At 41.1% G+C, this 21497-nt stretch overlaps 1 protein-coding gene across 5 annotated transcripts in view; it reads right to left on the minus strand.

Moving 5' to 3' along the window:
• Nucleotides 1-21497, minus strand: part of Mylk (myosin light chain kinase) — a 194531-nt gene that overhangs the window by 163010 nt on the left and 10024 nt on the right. For all 5 annotated transcript variants that reach the window (XM_042667365.1, XM_042667361.1, XM_042667374.1 and 2 more), the window contains exon 2: nucleotides 15480-15647. In XM_042667365.1, the coding sequence (XP_042523299.1) occupies nucleotides 15480-15644 (165 nt within the window). In that variant the 5' untranslated portion in view covers nucleotides 15645-15647. The remainder of the gene's footprint in view (nucleotides 1-15479; nucleotides 15648-21497) is intronic.

Here is a 21497-nt window from a genome sequence, read left to right on the forward strand (position 1 = left end):
TCTGAAAAGTGTTCAAGTCTTTTATCCCATCAATCTCTCTGTTGCTAACTAGTCAGGGAAATTACATTAAATATGGAATTACAAGCTTCATGAATAAAGATGTTCATCTGAATTTAATTTATACAAGGAAATGAACGGAAAACATCTAAATAAAAGCTAATGGGGCAATGACTCGGTAAATGGTAGCATATCAAGTTTTATGGACTATCAGCCATTAAAATTATGTTGACAGTATACATTGAAAAATGACTGATAACGCTGGGTGGGGGAAAAAGCAAGATAGAAAACAATATGGATGATCTTACTTATAACTAAAGCAATTACTAAATTTCATACGCAACAGAGATATTTCATCTAAATAATTCTATAAGTAAATATCAGTCCTACTTTATAGATAGGAAAATACTTAGCAACTAAAAAAATACCCTCAACCACAGTCAGTGGTCTTCCAGCAAGCCACTTTGGTCCTACCTTTTCCCTATAAGTACCAGTTATCCCTACCTTAGGAACGAAAGAAATCTCCAGCTTAGAGAAGATACACAGGACAAACAAAATGAGGACACTGGATCTAGGTATATAGCTCAATGTAAGAGAGCAATGGAAAGAAGGAGAGAGGCGGCAGTGACTATATAGCAAAGAGTATACTTTTGCTTTTCTAAGTTTTCTGGGTTTTTTTCCCCTAAGGTCTCTTTTTTAGCAGGCTATTCCCTTTTTACTTTAAAGTAGTCTCAAAACAAGATTTCTACAAGTATGCACTATTATTTCTATAGTGGGTCTCCTTTTACCCCAGAGTTTATGTTCTACTTTTTCAGTTACTTATGGTCAACTGCTCTCCAAATATATTAAATAGAAAATTTCAGAAACAAACAATTTAAGTGTTAGGTAAAATAATGTCTACTTCAATAGGCTCCTGTGACTTACTGGCACTCACTGCTATAGCAGTGGCTCTCTAATGGTGCAGTGAGGTAGGAATGATTATTCCCATGTCACAGAGCACAAAGAGGAGAAATCCCAGCCCAGAACTCCTGGATGCAAAGTGCGTGCTCTTTCTACTCTTTCCCCTCCACCTCCTGTGCAGAGGAGCTTGGTTTCCTGCCTTAATATTTTATGATCAGTTTCGCGCTGCCAAACACTTGCTTGCAAGCACAGGGCTGACCACTGCTCCCTAAAGAAGATGCCAACGTGAACCGGGCCTTACAGGAGAATAACTATACTCCATCTGCGATGCTCCTCTTCTACTCTGGAACTTTGGAGAAGACTCACCTTTTTGCTAGATGGGGCCTCAAGATGTTCAGAGAACAAGACCAAAGGTAGAACAGAGAGATCTGAGGCCATGGGGGAGGCAAGGTGAAGTGCAGTTAGAAAGGACCCAGGGCAGTTTAGGAACAAGGGCAGACAGACAGTAGTTGTGGCTTGACTTTAGGAGAAAAGAGATGATAAGGAAACGAACAAGATAGATCTAAGGCCTTCCATTCCTCTGCCTAAAGAGCATCTCTCATCATCTTTAAAATCCAGATAATGCCCCTATACATGCACAGGTAAATATACAGGTATCATTATAAACATACATCTCTTGATTTCCATTTATGTCTTATGACTGCATGTCCTGAACAAATGTGTCTATTTTTGAAAGAAAGGTGATTTATATGAAATATATAGTCACATTTGCCGTATATCTGTAGCAACTAGTAAAAAGTGGTATTTTTTTTTTTTTTTTGGTTGGTCGTGGGGCTTGAACTCTGAGACTGGACACTGTCCCTCAGCTCTTCAGCTCTTCTGAGTGGTTTATTGGAGATAAGAGTCTCACGGACTTTTCCTGCCTGGCTGGCTTTGAATCACAATCCTCAAATCTCAGCCTCCTGATTAGCTGGGATTACAGGTGTGAGCCACCCACTCCCGGTTCAGTATTTTTTTTTTTTGTCGGTTGCGGGGCTTGAACTCTGGGTCTGGGCGCTGTCCCTCAGCTCTTCAGCTCAAGGCTAATGCTCTACCACTTCAGCAACAGTGCCACTTCCGGTTTCCTGAGTGGTTTATTGGAGATAAGAATCTCACAGACTTTCCTGCCCTGGCTGGCTTTGAACTGTGATCCTCAAATCTCAGCCTCCTGAGTAGCTAGGATTACAGGCATGAGCCACCATTGCCCAGCTCCAGTATTCATTTTTATATGCTATTCTAGCCCCGGGCTTGTTATTTCTTACCCATGTTTTCTCCTGCAATTTTCTAGTCCTTTACCTTCACTCCAGGGGAGTAACCTAGGCATTAGGGTTTGGTCTATATGATGCATTCTCAAAGGGAGTGATATTATCTCTTCCAGGATTTATAAACAAATAGTTGTGGGGGGTAGGGCAAAAATTGAACTCTTTTTACATATACAACATATAAATATGCAACTTACAATTCATAAACATATAATGATCTGTTCATATTGTGGCACTGTTACTGGGAAAGGGTCTCCTCAAGGGAGCACGAGTGAAAAAAGGCTGAGAATCATTGACCTATGATACTCTTAAGTCATCCTTCCCATGACAAGATTGTCAGACATACTGTTAGACATACTGTTCTTGAAAGCAAAGTAAAACAAGATGCAGAAGTCCAGCTACTCATCTTCCACTTCCCATGTGCTCCTCATGGACAGCTGATATCTACAGTATGATCTTTGCTTCCATTTCAGGAGACCACAGGCTCTCACTTGGGTGGCTTGCAAAATAATCTGCATAGGGATGGCCTGTTCGAATGTATACCCTTTGAACCACCCTCAGTGGGTCTGAATGCCTAATGGATCTGATGGGCCCCACTTTAAGAAATACTACAAAAACTCCTCTCAGGCACTAAGGTATATCCAGAATTGAATTGCAAACTCCAAATTACACAATACCTAATAAAGAGGTGGGGAGCTCTGCCTTCAATAATTAATTCCTTCATCCTGTAGAGTGTTTATTCTATGTGTGAGAGACTGACTGGCACAAAACTGTTCCAGAAACACACCCTCCCCTTTCTTTTCTGGACTTAACTCATCATCCAGCCCAAGATCACAGCATTCAATGTGTGGCTGTGTGGCCTGGCTGTGGAAGCTGTGGCCCAGGTCACCTGTCTCTAGAGCTCCACTTCCCCTTGCTGCTGGCTGCTGATGCAGGCCCAGTGTGACAGGCTATGGAAAGTATGTCCAGGTGCCTGGCTTCCCCCAGTCTAATGCCTTTTAAATCAGGATCCAGATTTGATTTAATTTTCCTTGCCTTTCTGGCTCCAACTCATCCAGACTCATTTTTCACTCTCCTGTTATGGTTCCCAGGTTTTGGGGTATGGGGTGAGCCAAGTCTCTCACACTTCACATACAGTCCTCCCTCCCAGGCTTGGGATTCTGGGATGGTGCTCTTTAACTTTAGACCTCAGCAGACCCTACCCTGCCCTGATGTCTTGTCAACCCATAGTCCTGGTGAGGTTTTATGAGGGAGTGGAACCTGCATTTCAAAGAGGAGAGGCCTGGGGACTCAGCATGTTACCAAATGGGTAATTGATTTAGTTGTTCGGACACAGAATTGAGCATCATTATTCTCCCCACTGTGGGACTGGGAACTGGATTAAAGTAGTTATCAGATCTGACTTGAGACATCTGAGTGCTACACCGCATCTTAGCCCCCAGGCTGTTCTGTGTGGAATGATGTGAGAGGTGAGACTTAGGCCCCAGAAATGTAAGGATATGAATTCCTTGAGGGTAGGGGAAACATTTGATTCTTTTTCAGCTTATAATTCTACAAGTAGCAAACATCCTGTATACAGCTAGTGTTTACTGAAATGAATCAACCTGTAAACGACCCACTCAAGCCAGCCTAAAGAGAGTTATAACTGTCACATACTATAGAGGGAGGGGCAACTGGTAAGCTTGCTAATAGTACTACTAGGTCCCAACTCTAAATTTTTTTGTTTCATTCTAATGTAATCGTGGAATGTTAGAGCAGGAAGGGTCATGGGAGTCATCTGGTTTGACCCTTAGATGAAGAATCCAAAGCCAGAGGTTAAATTACACAAAGATCAAGACCCAGGCACATGGCCACCAGCCCAACCCAGCCCTCCCTCTAGATCACACCAGCCGTCCTCAATGGTCACCAACAACAATCAGGTCAGGAAGCTTCAAAAGCAGAGTAGATGGCATCACCAGAATGACTGCAGTGCTCTAATATATTTAAAGTCATCCTTGCTCAGTGATAATCTAATCAAGTCTTATTAAAGATCTATTATGCATAAGGCTCCATACTAGAGGATATGGAAAACCCAAAGATGAGTAAAGTAAGAAGGGGCTCTCATTTTAGTGACAAATACCTAGGTAATTAAGAACATAAAGGCAAAGGTATATAGTATTAGAAACCCCCAGAATGATCCACAAGACAAGCAGGGTGAGTTCCCTGGAAGTAGCATTTGGAAGAGGTTGGGTTGCACTCTTATAGAAGTGGGGTACAGACTCCAATGACAAAGGGTGACAGAAATTCAAAGGGGAAAATCCCAGAACCTGCTCAAGGACAGTGGAGCATTGCCCAGGTCTAAGTAGCAAGTCAGTGAAAAGGAGGCTAGCAGGTGTGATAAAGAGTTTCTACACGGGTAGAAATTGTGAGTAAGCAAGGAAATTTCCTTTAATACTGGCAGCCTGAGCTTTGGAATGCCAGTGGCTTATGGGCTAGGTCTATAGATCCAATGCTGATAACTCTAGGCCCTGAGAACTAGTGACATATGGCTCCATGATGGAGACTTATAGCTCAAGGCAGTCAGGTCTGAGGTTTATTACTCTCTGCTTTGAATACAGTGGCCCAGCAGGTAGAGTTATAGTTCCTGAGCTTTAGGTGTTTAGGATCCTGGCTATTTTATCTTTGGTAATTCTCTGGAACTTACCTATGGAATGAGGCTCACAGTCTTCCCAATCTCTTCACCTTTGGGTTTTCACACCTTGTTTTCTGCCCATGGTCATAGCTCTCCATCCTTTCAGTATTTTCATAGGCTTTTGTTATCCCAGTTCCTACAGTTTCTGCTTCTGGTCATTCTATAGAACTCTTTAGCTACCTTCTGTGGCTGGTTTTGTCACTGATACTGCTACTTCTTCAAAGTAGTAGGGATGCCATGATCACTGTCTGGCCCATGGCCAAAGAAGGGGCTACCTGGTTGACAGCTCCCCACTAAGGTAGCTGGGCATAAGGGAAGGGTCTGGCAGCTATCAGCTGAGGAGCCAAACAGGTTACTTCTGACAACTTAGCCTATTTGAGGAATAATAATTAAAAGTTGCTTAAAAGAACAGTAATATTCTTAACAGAATACCGTTAGGGAGGATTCAGTCCTTCTGATCTGTCCCACAGGGAACTGACACTGCTTAGTGGATGAAGCTGAATGCCAGCTGGGGAGCCTTGTCTGAAAACCACCATGGGAAGGTTCTGGTCTGAGAGGAAGCGCTCGAATATGCTTGCTAGGACAAGTGTTACAGGAGATAGTCCTGCAAGGGCTGAGGGGTTAACACTTGGGAACACTCAGCAGCAAGTCTTCACTGCTACTACGCACAGTTATACAAATTTAATTCAGAGGAGACAATTGGACTCCAGGCCTCATTCTTCACCCAGTTTTCCTGGAGAACATTGTTCCCTGACAGACCCTAGCACTCTCTGCATATATTTTACTCAATTTATTTCTGTGTTTCTGTCCCCGATAGAACAGGAGAGAAGCAATTAGTACTCACTATTCTTGATCTGGAAGAGCTTCATACATTATATGTTATTAGTAATAAGACATAATCAGTTGTAAAAGAAACTCTTACCATGGAGCTATAAACAAACTCTGAATTAGATAATAAAACGTTAAAGACAGAAACAAGATGTTGAGATTGTGTGGCCCAGCTCCCAAATATAACAGTGATCACAAACGCTGGCCCTGCTCTCCTCAAAATTTCTGGTTCTGAACAACTAACTGTAGCTCATGGGAAAGTGCTCAGTAAACATTGGCAAATCAAATCCAAATGTGCAGAATCTATCTGGAGTAAACAGTTTTAACGAGTCAAGAGATTAATGCTTTGAAATTGAAGAAAAACAGTCTCTTTACCAGATACCTGCTAGGAACTGGCATTGCAGTGTCACAAAAGCCAGGTGTGGTGGCTCATACCTCTAATTCAGACAGTCAGGAGGGGTGGATCCTAAGCAGAAGGATCCTGAGCTCGAGGTTAGGTAAATAGAGAGGGCCTACCTTAGTAATAACAATGTAAAAACTAGACTTGGGAAATAGAGATCCTACAGTATAGCGTATGTTATGGAATTTCAGATCTTAAAGGATCATCTAACCTGTGACTGTAAAAGAAGGAATCGGAGGCTGAGGGAGGTGTAGTGATGTCTTTGTTTCATTCTAATGCAATCATGATCTTAGCTTACTGTCTTAGTAGGTTTTGATTGCAAGTAACTTTTACTTATTATTCCTCGAGTAAAATAAATTGTTTGGCTCCTCAGTTGATAGTTGCCCTTCCCTTGTGCCCAGCTGCTTAGTGGGAAGCTACCAACCAGGTAGCCCCTTTTTGACCATGGGCTAGACTGTAATCATGGCAGTAATGTCAGTGGCAGCACAGCCACAGTCCAAAAGTTTTAAGGTAAGTCTGTAAGTAGAACTCTACTCCAGGGATCTTTCTATAGTATAAGATATTAATAATCTAATATAGCCCTCTATCATATGGCAATAGAAGAGAACACAATGGGATGGGAAACCTGGAAAAGGCCACACAGAGAGGAGATAGTTTAGTTTTGTAAGGAGATTTGATCACTCATTAGATAATTTATTGATTTATTCAATGAATGAATTCATTAGGTTCATTCATTAATAATTCCTTCAAGATATTTCTTTGTATTCCACCATCATTTGGAACACAAGGGAAATTCAACTCATAGATTTCTTTAGTTTGTTTTGTTTTTACAAAAGTAACAATAACTAACTTTGAAGTTGCAAGGAAGCATATGATCAGGAATCTGAACACCTTTGATTCTGCAGAAATAACTACTGTGCAAAAAATGAACCAGCCCTTGGTGCCATCTTCCAGGTCTGTGTAGATACCCTTTGACTATCATCAACCCAGCGTATCATGCCTTGACCCTCTGGCCATGTACACAGTTAGAATGAGAATTCCCCTAATCTGGGCCATCTAGCTCTTATTTCTTACTTCAGCATTCAGCTTTGATTTTCTTTCAAGGCAGACAGTCAAGATAATTAGAACCAGTTAAAAAAAATAGGAGCCGGGGCTGGGAAGGTGGCTCAGTGGTAGAGTGCTTGCCTTGCATGCATGAGGTCCTGGGTTCGATTCCTCAGCACTACATAAGCAAAAAAAAAAAAGAGCTGGAAGTAGCACTGTGGCTCAAGTGGTAGAGCGCTAGCCTTGAGCTGAAGAGCTGAGGGACAGCGCCCAGGCCCAGAGTTCAGGCTCCACAACCGGACCCCAAAAATAAATAAAAAAAAAATAGGAGCCTACGTATTTGAAATTTTACAAATTATATAATTTGAAACATATATAGTAAATTAAAGTAATGCATCTTTCACCTCATTTTACTTTTTAAAAATAATAGCCACTAAAACCTGCACATTGAATAAAAATTCCTCATATTAAAAATTTAATCCCTTACTTGGCTTTCATATTCCCGATAACTTTCCTATTTATAAATGCTACTCCTTTGTTCTCCTTAAGGTAATCCAATTAAAATATGTAAAATTAATAAAGAAAACAAAAAGGAGCCTAAAACCTTACTACTAGAGACAGACATACCTAGATAGCTCCAATCTTCTCTTCCCTCATAGGTAAATTGTCATTGAAAAAGTTTAAATATAGAGATACCTAGAGAACTTCCAACAACAACAAAATACATTTTACTTACATGGCTCTAAATCCTCTTCTAATTTTATGCAGTGAACACATACAGACACTTTTATGTGGTTGTGGTAAGTCTGCACACAGAATGCTTTTACTTTCTACTTTATGTTATTCACATGTATTTCCATTTATGGATTTAGCAACCAAAAATGTCAAATACATGATTATGTAACAACTGCCATATTGATGTGCTTGTGCTCTCTTTGAGCACAAATTGTTTTTTTTTTCCTAAGTAGTGCTATGAACATCTTTGCACCAGCTACTTAGTTAGTTCTTCTCCTTTATGAGTTGAGTTAAAGTGTCAAAACAGGATTCTTGGCAAAGCAGATCAATGGTTTTGCTGCTGCTGTAAGGTTCTGCCAGTCTGAACCCCAGAAGGCTGAGCCAACATTCAGTTCCCCCACTAAAGGAAATGTTCCTTCAGTCTCTGCATTAGGCAGGCTCTCTGTAGCTGTTATTTTGCTTGTTTTTCAGGTATATAAATACTTGAAAGGTATTTTAATTTCCATTTGTTTCATTGCCAGCAGAGTTGTGTAATGCATTTTGATGAGTTACATGTTTTTCCATGCTGAAACTCTGTCGACATTTTAAAAAAGTGAGCTGTATTTGTTATTTGTCTTTGACCACTCATCTGATAGAATCTGGACGCTGACCTCAGATAGCTGTACCAAGTATTTTTACAGGTATTTTTATTACATTAAAAATACAGAAGTAATTTCTACTTACTGTGAAAAGCAGTTCCAGCAATGGAGCATGTACAAAGTAGAAGGCATTCGTAAAAGGTTTAATTCCTTCTTTTTCTTTCTTCTCCATACAACATTATCAATTCCTAGATGCAATCTTTTCTGATACCAGTGCTTGAACTCAAAGCCTCATGCTTTCACCTGGCTTTTACCCTCACGGTGGGCACTATACTGTTTGAGCCAAATCTCCAGTTCAGATTTTTGTTAGTTAACTGGAGTTAGAGCCTCTTGGATTTTTCTTCCCAGGCTGTTTTCAAATCTTGATCCTCTAGGTCTCAGACTGCTAAGTAGCTAGGATCACAGGTGCTCAGCTGAAATCACCTTTCTCTTATCATTAATTCCCTAATTCTAAATACACCTAAATATTTTTCACATATCTGAAATACTGGATGTATTTCTTTTTTTTATTGTGAAAATACTGTACAGAGGGGTTACAATTACATGAGCAAGATAATGAGTACATTTCTCATCAAGCATTGTAGCCTCCTCCTTTGTTTCCCCTTCCCATCCCTTCTCATCCTCCCCCTGCCCCCCCTCCCAATCCTCTCCCTCCCCATGTATTTCTTTTTTAATTTAAAATCTTATTTACTAACTTGTTTTTTTTTTTGTGGTACTGGTATGGAAACCAGGGCCTCACAAATGCTAAGTATGTGCTCTGCTACTTAAGCCACACTTTTGGCCCTTCCCTTTGTATTTTGTTTTTGAGATAGGATCACCCTAAATTTGTCAGAGCTAACATCAAATGCAGGAGTCTTTGGTCTCTTTCTCCAAGTAGGCATGATTACAGTCATGTGCAAATGCCTACTCCTATCTGTTTTATCTTGTCTTCTTTCCTTCTTTCCTTCCTTCCTTCTTCCTTCCTTCCTTCCTTCCCTTCCCTTCTCTTCTCTTCTCTTCTCATCTTTCTTCATTTTAAAAGTTTTGGTGGATTTCATTGTTATTATATTCATAAATATATACTTTAATTTTATAATATTCACCATATCCTACCTGCTAGTCTCCCTCCCCAAGTCTTCCTTTGGCCTTATTTTTATTTTCAACTGATACAAAAATATAAAAATGACACCTATTATTGTGAGTATGATGTAATGTTTTAACACATGTATACACATGTGCTCTAGAAGCAGGTTAAACAGTTTTCCCCTCAAACACTATAATCATTTTTTTTCTTTCTTCCATTCTGTTTTAAATTCAACTATTTGAAACTAGTCCACATCTTCTACACATGATTATAAAGGGCAGATTCAGCATTGCTTTCCCCCTTCTGTGACCACTAAGACCGTGCTCAGATGCAGTGTTGATCATTTCTTTATGGTGAAATTTTCAAACTCTTTTCTTTTAGCCTTTTGAAAGATGCACAATATTATTGTTTTCTGGTCACCATGCTGTGCAATAGCATCTTAGACCTCCACACTCTGTCTCACTATAACTTAATACCTACTGGTCAAGCTTTCCCTGTCTCTTTCTGGGAACCACCATTCTACTTTCCATTTCCATTTTTCTATTTCTTGAAGGACAAAGTTGTGGCATTTAGTGAGTGCCATAGAAATGAGGGAGACTTTCACACTGCTTCCTCCTGCCAGTCCGGTTTTGATATTGGACATTTATGGCAATATCACAAACTCAAATGCCTACAAAACCTGAGCAGGAAACTCCAGAATAGTCTAGATAAGAATCATTTTGAAGCTGTTCCTGCCCATCTTCACTTATCCCACTATAACTTTAGACATGGAAAAGAAAACAACAAAACCATAATGGGCAAGCAACATTTGGTCTTTGTGTTGGGAGGTGTCTGTATTAGGAGGCAGCTGGAAATGGTGGAGGTTAATTACTAACCATTGTATAACTCAACTTTGCCTTGAATAGTCCCCAACCCACTTTTGCTTACAGATAGGGTCTCACATTTAAGCCCAAGCCACCCTGGATTGTGGTCCTCCTATTTATGCTTCCTGCAGAGCCTTCAAAACAGCTGATTGCCACCATACTAAACTTTTAATTGGTTGAGATGAGTTCCTGCAAACTTTTTTGCCTAGAACCATAATCCTCCCAATCTCTGGTCTCTGACTCTTAGATTGCTGGAATTAGAGGAATGAGCCACAGCATCCAGTTATTTTATTTTTAATTAGTCTTATTTTAAAGTTAAATAATTACTGTAGCTATTGCTATCTTATTCAACAATACAACACTAGATCTTGAACTCACTCATTAAGGAAAAACAGTAATCGACAGTATTAGAAATTGATACAATAAAAATAAGCCCTACATGCAAGTATTATAGAAATTTAGGGGGCTGGGAAGGTGGCTCAGTGGTAGAGCGCTTGCCTTGCATGAGGCCCTGGGTTCGATTCCTCAGCACCACATAAGCAAAAAGAAAAAAGCCAGAAGTGGCGCTCTGGCTCAAGTGGTGGAGTGCTAGCCTTGAGCTGAAGAGCTGAGGGACAGCTCCCAGGCCCAGAGTTCAGGCCCCATGACTGCCTCCCCTGCCCGCCCCCCGCAAAAAAAGAAATTTAGGAGGCAGATGAGGGTTAGTATTAGATCCAAGAGGTATATCTATCTATCTGTTAATGTGAGAAGAGAATGACAAATGATGCTAAGGGAAGAGAATAAATTCAAGGTCAGTGTTTATACACTTGTGCCTACCACTTGAGCCACAGCACCATTTTGGTGGTTAATTGGAGATAAAAGTCTCAGTGGGGTGCCGGTGGCTCACGCCTGTAATGCTACCTACTCAGGAGGGTGAGATCTGAAGATTATGGTTCAAAGCCAGCCTGAGCAGGAAAGTCCATGAGACTCTTATCTCCAATTAACCACCAGAAAACTGGAAGTGGTGCTGTGGCTCAAGTGGTAGAGCGCTAGCCTTGAGCTGAAGAGCTAAGGGACAGTGCCCAGGCCCAGAGTTCAAGGCCCATGACCACCACCACCAACAACAAAAAATAGCTTATCATCTTTATAATGAAGTTATAGGCAGAGGGATAAGTGAGTAATACATTTTAAAGTCCATATTAGTCAAACCTGTCCTGTGGCTATTACTCATGACTGACCTTATGTGATTATAAGGGTTTCCACATGCCATAACCATGGCTTTTCTGTACTCTAATAAAATACTTTAAAAGAACATCCCTAGGGAAAGTAGTCTAAAGGAAGTAAAACTTATATCAATGGAAGGGAGAGGAGAAGGAAGTGCATGTTGGTATGGACACAGCCTGAGGAAAGGAAAAGAGCTGTGAGTGGGAAGGACTGAGCAGGGAAGGGACATAGGGGATGGGGGCTGTAGAAGATGCCCCTGGCCAAGTCTCCATGGATGGCTGCAAGTGGCTGGAGTATTAGACACCACCCCACCTGGTTTTCCTCAAGGAGGCAAATGTATGTATGGGGCACCCATCACTTGACAGGCATTGTGTTATATTCTTTCTTTTCCCTGTTATATTTATTTATTTAAATATATATTTGTATTTTCTTTAGGTAATTGTATAACTGAGTTGCCTTTTAACAGAGCAGTTTATGAATGCAGTGCCTCTCGATCAAAGTCACCCCTTTTAATATTCCCAGTCACCACTTCCACCCCACTCATTCCTTTATTTTTCTTAATTTTTAGGCTACATATTGAATTTTTGCCATTAAACAAAGCAATTTATGTATACAACGCATCTTGATCTGTGTCATCCATCAGATAGAATGACACTGAATCATTTGTAAGAAAATGGGACTTGGAGAGGATTATGTTAAGTGAAATAAGCCAGACCCAGAGAAACACAGGTTGCATTGTTTCACTCATTAGTGGGAACTAGAATGTGCCTATAAATCTAGAAGTAAGCATAAGCACACTGTGTGGCACCCAAGCAGTTATAGATGTATTAACTAAAGTATAATAGAAGCCAGGCACCAGTGGCTCATGCCTGTAATTCTAGTTACTGGGGCTGAGATCTGAGGTCCAAAGCCAGACTGGACAGAAAAATCCTTATGATACTCTTATCTCCAATTAACCACTCAAAAACCAGAAGTGGAGCTGTGGCTCAAAGTGGTAGATTGCTAGCCTTGAGCAAAAGAGCTCAGGGACAGCAACCAGGCCCTGAGTTCAAGCCCACAACCAACAACTAACAAATAAACTAACTAACTAACTAGCTAAATAAGTAAATAAAGTATAATAGAATTTATAGAGAACATAAATAGTATTATTTTCTTTTACTTGACGGGCTTTGTGTTATTTCTTCCTTCCTTCCTTCCTTCCTTCCTTCCTTCCTTCCTTCCTGCCTGCCTGCCTGCCTGCCTGCCTCTGCCTGCCTTCCTGCCTCTGCCTGCCTTTCTTTCTCTCTTTCTCTCTCTCTCTTTCTCTCGCTCTTTCTTTCTTTCTCTCTTTCTCTCTCTTTCTTTCACTCTCTCTTTCTTTCCTTCCTTCCTTCCTTCCTTTCTTTCTTTCTTTCTATCTTTCTTTGTCTCTCTCTGTCTCTGTCTCTCTGTCTCTGTCTGTCTCTCTCTCTTCCTGTTCTCTCTTTCTGTGCCAGTACTAGTGCTTGAACTCAGAGGGCCTGGGTTCTGTCCTTGAGCTTGTTTGCTCAAGGCCATCATTCTACTACTTCAGTTACACCTTTACTTCTGGCATTTTTGGTGGATAATTTGAGATGAGTACAACTAGATGAGTACAACTAGTACTTCCTGCTGACAGCCCAGACCACTCAGGAAACCACCACCAGGACAGGAATGTCTCCAGTTGCACTTCATTTCTGGTATCAACACAACAAGCTTTCTTAGTCTGGGATGACTGAGGTGACTCTTCCCTGAAATAATGTCTCTCTATGTTCTTGACTACAATGACAGTGCATGCTTCTCCTCTGAAGTTAGTTGGTCACCATCTGAAGTGGAAAACACTTCCTTCTGTGTACACTCTACACCAGCATGCTGCTGGGTGGTGTTCTTGGCTATTCTGGGTCAGATGGGAAAGAGGAAAGAACCCTGCACTTAGACTCATAAGGAATACATAGTCAACTGTTGCATCAGTATAAGCCAAATGAAATGCTCACATAGATAATGCTCTATTGCAGTTAACATGCAGTTAAGATTGCTACAGTTTAGATCTCCAAAGGCCCATGTGTTAAAGACTAGCCCCTAGTTTATGGCTGTTCTCCTGAACTCTACCTTGTGAATAGCTAGTATTATAGTATAGGTATGGGCCCCCTGTGCTTGGCCGTAAGTGTTTATTTTTAAATTTGTGTCGTTCAGCATTTATAAGTATTCACAAAGTTGTGTAACCATCATAACTATCTAATCTCAAAACAGTTTCATCATCTCAGAAAGAAACCTTGTGCCCACTGGCAGTCCCTTCCCATCCCACCCCAGCCTCTTCTGTACTTTCTGTTGATAGTCAGATATTTCCACTCTGGATACTTTGTATAAATGGAATTATGCACACTAGTTTTTTTTTTTTTTAAATGACTGGCTTCCTCCACTAGCATAATGTTTTCAAGATTTATTCATATTCAAACATAAATCAGCCCTTCCTTCCTTTTTTTTGTTTTTTGTTTTTTTTTGGGTCTGGTTGTGGGGCCTGAACTCTGGGCCTGGGCGCCGTCCCTGAGCTCTTCAGCTCAAGGCTAGCGCTCTACCACTTGAGCCACAGCGCCACTTCCGGCTTTTTTCTTTTTGCTTATGTGGTGCTGGGAAATCGAACCCAGGGCCTCATGCATGCAAGGCAAGCGCTCTACCACTGAGCCACCTTCCCAGCCCCTTCATTCCTTTTTATGATCATCTTAGCCACACATAAACATCCAGGGATTTTTTTTTTTCTGTCACTTTTACCCTGCCTGCTGTAGAGGTGAGAGGTATGGGAACCAAATTCAAGGCAAGGAGTCTGTATGCTAGTAGGACCCCCAAATACTCCCAATATCCTCCACTATTTTAGGTAAAAGAAGTAAGGTGCAAAGATGTCAGGTCATATCCATTAACAAATGGTCCTAATGGACAAGCATGCCTAGCACACAATTCAGAGCAGCCTTAGCCCACTTTCAAGGAAGAAGCCCCAGCCCACTCTCTAGATGACCAGATGACCCAACCTTGTCTCACACAAAGCTAAGGCCCGGTGTCATCTGAGAAGTGGCATCTGCTGGGCCCTGTCCTACCATGAGCTGCAGGAGCCTACTCTTAAATTGTCAAGTCACAGAGAAACTTATGAATTCCTCTCCCTTCAATCACCTTTCGTTATTGCTCACATCAAAGCCTTCTAGCTTTTAAAGCATTTCCTGCGATAGATACCCTGTGACTAATCCCAGGACAATTATTACTCTCTGATGTCTCCTGTATCACCATGTCAAGTTCATTCAATGTCAGGTTGCAAGCTGCAAAATATCTGATATTCCTAGAGTCTATGCCTCCCATTTCATACAAAGTAGATCAGAATTGTCATGCATACCTGCAGAAGAATAAATTGAGGCCTTGGAAGGGCAAGAGACCAAGATTTGTTGGCAAGAGGTGACAGAACTGAGGTAAGGAGCTCTGGGTGGACATACATGGTGAACTAGCTGAATTGAACACCCCTTCCTAGAGAAAGCAAGAGAAAAACCACAGCCAGCTCTCAATTGTCCAGATTTTGGAGTCTATACCCACCAAGCCTTGCCTTCTATAATTAGGTGAATTGTATCCAGACACAACCTATATCAACAGCAAAATATCTCTAAATGGTCAACTTGGTCCTCCCCATTCCAGAGTTCTTCAACACAAAGCTCATCATAAACTTAGAAATACATTAAACATTTAATATATAGGAAGGTCCAAAAGAGAAGCAGGCCTTCTACCATGTTTAGGGTGTCAAGTATAAGGTTCAAGAAAGAGTGGTAGCCCCTCCCAGCCTGCCACCCAACCATACTTCTTACCCTCCCTTCAAACTTGGCGGTGGCTCCTTCTTTGACACAGAGGTTCCGAGGGGGCAGAATGAAAGCAGGTGCCTCAGTCAGGGGCAAGGAGTTGACCCTTGAGGGATCCACACTGAGGGAGGTTTTGGACACATGTGAGGAGGCAACCAGCTTCACGTCCCCCATGGCCTGCAAAAGGAAGGAAGAGAGGTGGATCAGCTCTAACAAATACAAGCACCATCTTCTCTGCCAGTGTCTACCTGCCCAAGCTGGTGGATTGGATGGTCTGAAGGGGTGCGGGTGTCCAGTTAGATAAGTGTCTTCTCTGTTGCTTCTACAAACAGCTACTAGGTGAGGGAGAGCCTGTCCCAGACGGGCCCTGACCCTTTCTTCTTGAAGAGGGACACAAGGAGGGAAATGGCATGGCTCAGAGGTTTCACAACAGGAATCATGTGTAATAGTCATGGACCCTTCAGAATGGACTTGTGGCAGAGAGTCAAACTGCTTTCCTTGAACTGCAAGAGTTCATAGAAACAGAAAAAGGGGAGCTGAGCCCCAAGAACAGAAGGAACATGGGGAAAAGCTGTGAGTGAGGACATGAGTGCTATCATAATAAAGAAATGTTGGCTGGAAGCATAGCTCAGTGGTAGAGTGGTAGAGTGGGAGGCCCTGAGTTCAAACCTCACTTCCACCTAAGGGGGGGAGATGATAAATGTTTAAGATGATGGGTATACTGTCGTGATCTGATCATGACATAATATATACAAGTGTAAAACCATCACATTGCATCCTGTAAATATGTACAATCATATGTCAATCAAAAGTAAAATAATAAAGCCTTTTCAACAAATGGTACTAGGAAAACTGGATAATCCATATGCAGAAACTGAAACTGGATCCCTATCAATCACCTTGTGCCAGTATCAATTTTAGAATAGATCAAAGACCTCAGTGTAACACCTGAAACCACTATTACAGGAAAAAAATAGTAAATATATTAAGAATCTTCTGCACAGGCAGGAACTTTCTGAGTAAGGATGCAGTAGCACAGCAAATCAAAGAAAGAATTGATAAATGGGATTGGATCGAACTAAAGTTTCTGCAAGGCAAAGGATACAGTTAACAAGCTAAAAACACCACCTACAGAATGGGAGATCTTTGCTAGCTATACATCAAAGGCTTAATATCTAGAATATACATCAAGCTTAAGAAAATTAACTCTTAAAAACAACAACCCAATTAACAATGGGCAAATGAGCTAAGAAGATACTTCTCATAATTATAATTCTTTTCGCATACTTTTTCTTAAAGAGAAGAAGCCTTTAAGAACTCTGGTTTAAAATATTTCAACATATGGGTGTATGACTGTCCCCTTTGCTGACATCTTAACAGTTTTCTGTATCTTTGATAATAAACCCTACACTCAGACTATTTATGCTTAAATCTGTGGCTGAATTCTTTAGTGTTGACTTCAAAAGTGACCTTCAAAATCTGAGTTCTTGATTGCAATGAACAGAACCAGATTCTAGCTCTCATAAATGGAGAATGGATTTCTTGACAGATGGTGGGAGTTGAGGAAGGAGTTAATGAGCCAAAATCCATAGAACATGATAGAGAAGCATTTTGAGAAAATAGGCTGCAGTTGATAAGCTAGGCAGCCAGACTCCAGTCAAGGTCATTGAATTCCTGGTAAATCACCTAGAATACATCCTAAGTATTCCAGTTCCAGGTTCCAAGACTAAGTGCAAGCCCTCACAAGCTGGAACATTCCAGACTGGGAACCAGTCCACACCTCATGAAATCCCTGACACAGGACAGACATAGGACAAACAATGTCTGAACAGAAGAGACAGAAAAGACTCCATCTCAACTCATTTTCTTTGGATATTGGTCATCCTTAAGCTCCATGTTCTAAGTCTGAAAAGCTGACATGAAAGAAAAAGGTACCTGGGCATATAAGACGTTTGTTTAAATTTAATATCTAAGAATTATAAGATAGGACTTGACTTTTGAAGTACAAGCAAAAGTAACAAAGTGGCTGGGTTTGTTTGGAACAGGGTACATCCCCTACATTCTCTTTCACTGATAAGGTATTGGCTTCACAAACAGAATTACTTTCCAGATGATAAGATGTGGGCAGCTGTAAAAGCAAACACTTAGGTCCCATTTACTATACCTGGAGAACTGTACTAAGCACTTCAGACATGATAAACAGCCTGCTTTTGCCTCATATACTATGCAAATGACAATTTATGCAACTGATAATTTCATCAACCCTAGTCTAAAGACTAGCATGTGAGACGAAGAAATTTACCTAACCATACACAGTAGGGAGCAGAACTGGCATCTGAACCAAAGGCCTCCTGCCTCCTGCAAGTGGGCTACTCAGAAGGGTTTCTGATGGCATAACAAGATAGAGATGAAAGGGGTTGAATTTGTAAACATGTACAGAGTTACATGTAAAATTAGGTTTTTCTATATATAAAAACTTAGCAAGCTGGGCACCAGTGGCTCATGCCTGTAATCCTTGTTCCTCAAGGATGAGATCTGAGGATCATGGTTCAAAAGCAGCCTGGGCAGCAAAAGTCTGTGAGACTCTTACCTCCAATAAACCACCAGAAAACTGGAAGTGGTGCTGTGGCTCAAGTGTTAGAGTACTTTACTTAAGCTGAAGGGTTGAGGGACAGCACCCAGGCCCAGAGTTCAAGCCCCACAACCAAAACAAACAAACAAAACAACAACAACAACAAAAAACTTACCAGCCAGGCACAGGTGGGTCACACCCATAATCTTAGCTACTCAGGAGGCTAAGATCTGAGGATCATGGTTCAAAGCTAGCTTGAGCAGGAAAGTCTGTGAGACTCTTTATCTTCAATAAACCACCAGAAAACCAGAAGTGGTGTTGTGGCTCTAGTGGTAGAGTGCTAGCCTTGAGCTGAAGAGCTGAGGGACAGTGCCCAGAGTTCAAGCCCCACAACTAACAACAACGACAAAAAACCCACAAACAACAACCAAAAAAAAAACCTTACCATCAACATCAAAGATGGATTATAATCTAGGATAAAATGTTTGAAATAAAAACAAGGACTAGCCAGATGCAGTAGTTCACACCTATAACACTAACTACCTTGGAGTGAGAGATGAGGGATTGAGGTCCAAGGCCAGTTCAGACAAAAACAAGTTTGTGAGATTCCATCTCGTCCAATGCCTGAGTGCAGTGCTGCTCACCTGTCATCTCCAGAAACAAGGGGAAGCACAAGTGAGAGGATTGCAACCCCGGCCAGCTTGAATAAAGCAAGAGTCTTCCTCAGAAATGAGGCTGAACTGGGCACTAGTGGCCTAACTTGATTTTTAAAAAACACACCAAAGAAAACAAGGCTGGTGTTGTGCTAGAATGCCACCTTAGCAAGTGCAAGACCCTGAATTTAAACATGAAATAAATAATTAAATAAATAGAAGGTAAAAAGGCACTGAAGGAGTGGCTTAAATGGTAGAGTATCTGACTTGCCAGCTCAAGTCCCTGAGTTTAATTCCTAGTAACAAACCTCACTGCAAAAAATAAACAAATAAATTAAACAATTTTTTAAAAAACATCAAAGGACAAGAATATTTTGCCCTAGAATTGGCTCAAAGGACATGACTAGCACAGTCCACTAAAGACACACAAAGAACTAGAAAACAAATGAACATTATCCAATCACCATAATAATCCAAGAGTGCACATGGATGTGCCAGATGGATGTGCAAAAGAGAAAGACATCATTCAGTGCTGGTGAGCCACGGTTGGCATGGGCTTACTCACAGATATAACAGGGGATATACACATTGTTACACTCTTCCTGGAAGGGAATTTGGCAAAAAGATTCTGGGGGAAAAAAATCTCATTTTTTTTCTCCTAGTAATTCTACATTCTTTTCCAAAGAATGTAATTCTTTTCCCAAGAATGTAGAATTACATTCTTTTAAAATTTTATTTTTTAGGACTCTAAATTAATTTAAAATTTTCTTAGGGGAAAAAACATTCTTGGGAAAGAATAAAAGAGGCAGCCCCAAAAGAATACTAAGTGAAGCTGGGTACTGGTGGCTATTCTGGTGGTTGGGTACTAGCTACTTAGGAAGCTGAGATCTGAGGATCGTGGCTCAAAACCAATTCAGGCAGGAAAATCTGTGAGACTCTTATCTTCAATTAACCAGCAAAAATCTGGAAGTGGAGCTGTGCTCAGGTGGTAGAGCACTAGCCTTGAGCAAAAATGCTCAGGGGCAGTGCCTAGGCACCGAGTTCAAGCCCCAGGACCGGAGCACACACATACACATACACCCACACATACACACACAACGCACACTGATATCACACCATGTCACACACACACATAAACAAAACAAAAACCCAAAAACATTGCATTATTTATAGCAAAAGCTAGACTTAAAAAAAATCTTGTTAAAATAGCCAGCAGTGAAAACCAGTCACTCACAGTGGAATATCAGACCATTATGTGAGTGAATATTTACAAGGAACATTCTGAAATAAATTTAATTCTATAGAAATCTTAAATTAAGCTGGGCGCCAGTGGCTCACGCCTGTAATCCTAGCTACTCAGGAGGCTGAGATCTGAGGATCACAGTTCAAAGCCAGACTGGGCAAGGAAAGTCCATGAGACTCTTATCTCCAATAAACCACTAGGACCGAAGTGGCGCTGTGGCTCAAGCAGTAGAGTGCTCACCTTGAGCTGAGCTGAGGGACAGTGCCCAGGCCCAAAGTTCAAGCCCCACGACCAACCAAAAAAAAAAAAAAAAGAAATCTTAAATTAAGAAGCACCACAATAGATGAATTTCAAACATATAGAAAAGTGAAATGAATACATAATCACCACCTAGATTCAACAATTTACGTTTTGTCTTTTTTCCCCCTTTTTCTGTATTTTTTTCTTTTTTTGGGCACTGGTCCTGGTACTTGAACTCAGAGCCTGAGAGCTTGTACTCTACCACTTGAGCCACAGTTCCACTTTTGGCTATTTTGGTGGATAACTAGAGATAAGAATTTCATGGACTTTCCTGCTGGGTTTGGCTTTGAAGTGGGATGCTTAGATCTCAGCCTCCTGAGTAGCTAGGATCACAGGTGTGAACCACTGACAACATCCAGCCAGTTTGTCACATTCATATTGTGCTTTCCGTGTGCTTGTAGAATCATTTCAAAATAGACATATGATGTTTTAAGCTGTCATGGTAGTTGCACATACTTGTGGTATAGTGTGATAGCTCAATACTTATATACAACATGTAACTGTCAAACCAGAATAATTTTCATTTCTGGCCCCTTGTGCATTTTTCACTTGTGTCAGAAACTTTTAATTTTTTAAATAAAATATAATAAGTTGTTGCAAGCCTACAAGCACTACATGTCTATAGAACTTACTCCTGTATTGCTCTATTTTGGAACCTGCTATGGCTTGGATCTGGGATGCTCCTGGGGTCTCCCAAAGTAGGAGACCAGGCCTAGTGGGAGGAAGTGAAGTCACTGGGGGTAGTGTCCTTGAAGGGGATATTGGGACCCTATCCCTTCTTCTTTCTTGGTTTCCTGATGGCCATGAGGTTAGTAACTTCCATACATTTCCTGCAATATCCTCTACTTCCCACAAGCCTAAAAGAAACAGAGCCAGCTAATTAAAACCTCTGAAACCATGAGTCAAGATAAACTTTCCCTGTTTTTCTTTTGTTTATTGTTTTGTTTGGTGCTGGTCCTGGTCCTTGAACTCAGGGCCTGGATGCTGTCTCTGAACATTTTTTTGTTCTAGGCTAATACTCTACCAATTGAGCCACTTCCAGCTTTTCTGGTGGTGCATTGGAGACAAGAGTCTCACAGACTTCCCTGCTAGGATTACAGGTGTGAGCTACATCCAGGAAACCTTTCCTTCTTTGAGTTGATTTTTCTCCAGTATTTTGTCACAGCTACAACATGCTGACTAACACAGTACTTGTTATCTAGCTTCTCTCTATGTCCCCTCTCAGTCTTAAAGTATAGTTGCTACTATTCTACTCTGGC

The sequence above is a fragment of the Dipodomys spectabilis genome, unplaced genomic scaffold, assembly GCF_019054845.1.
Source record: "Dipodomys spectabilis isolate Male_0828 unplaced genomic scaffold, ASM1905484v1 ptg000017l, whole genome shotgun sequence".
NCBI classification, from domain to species: domain Eukaryota; kingdom Metazoa; phylum Chordata; class Mammalia; order Rodentia; family Heteromyidae; genus Dipodomys; species Dipodomys spectabilis.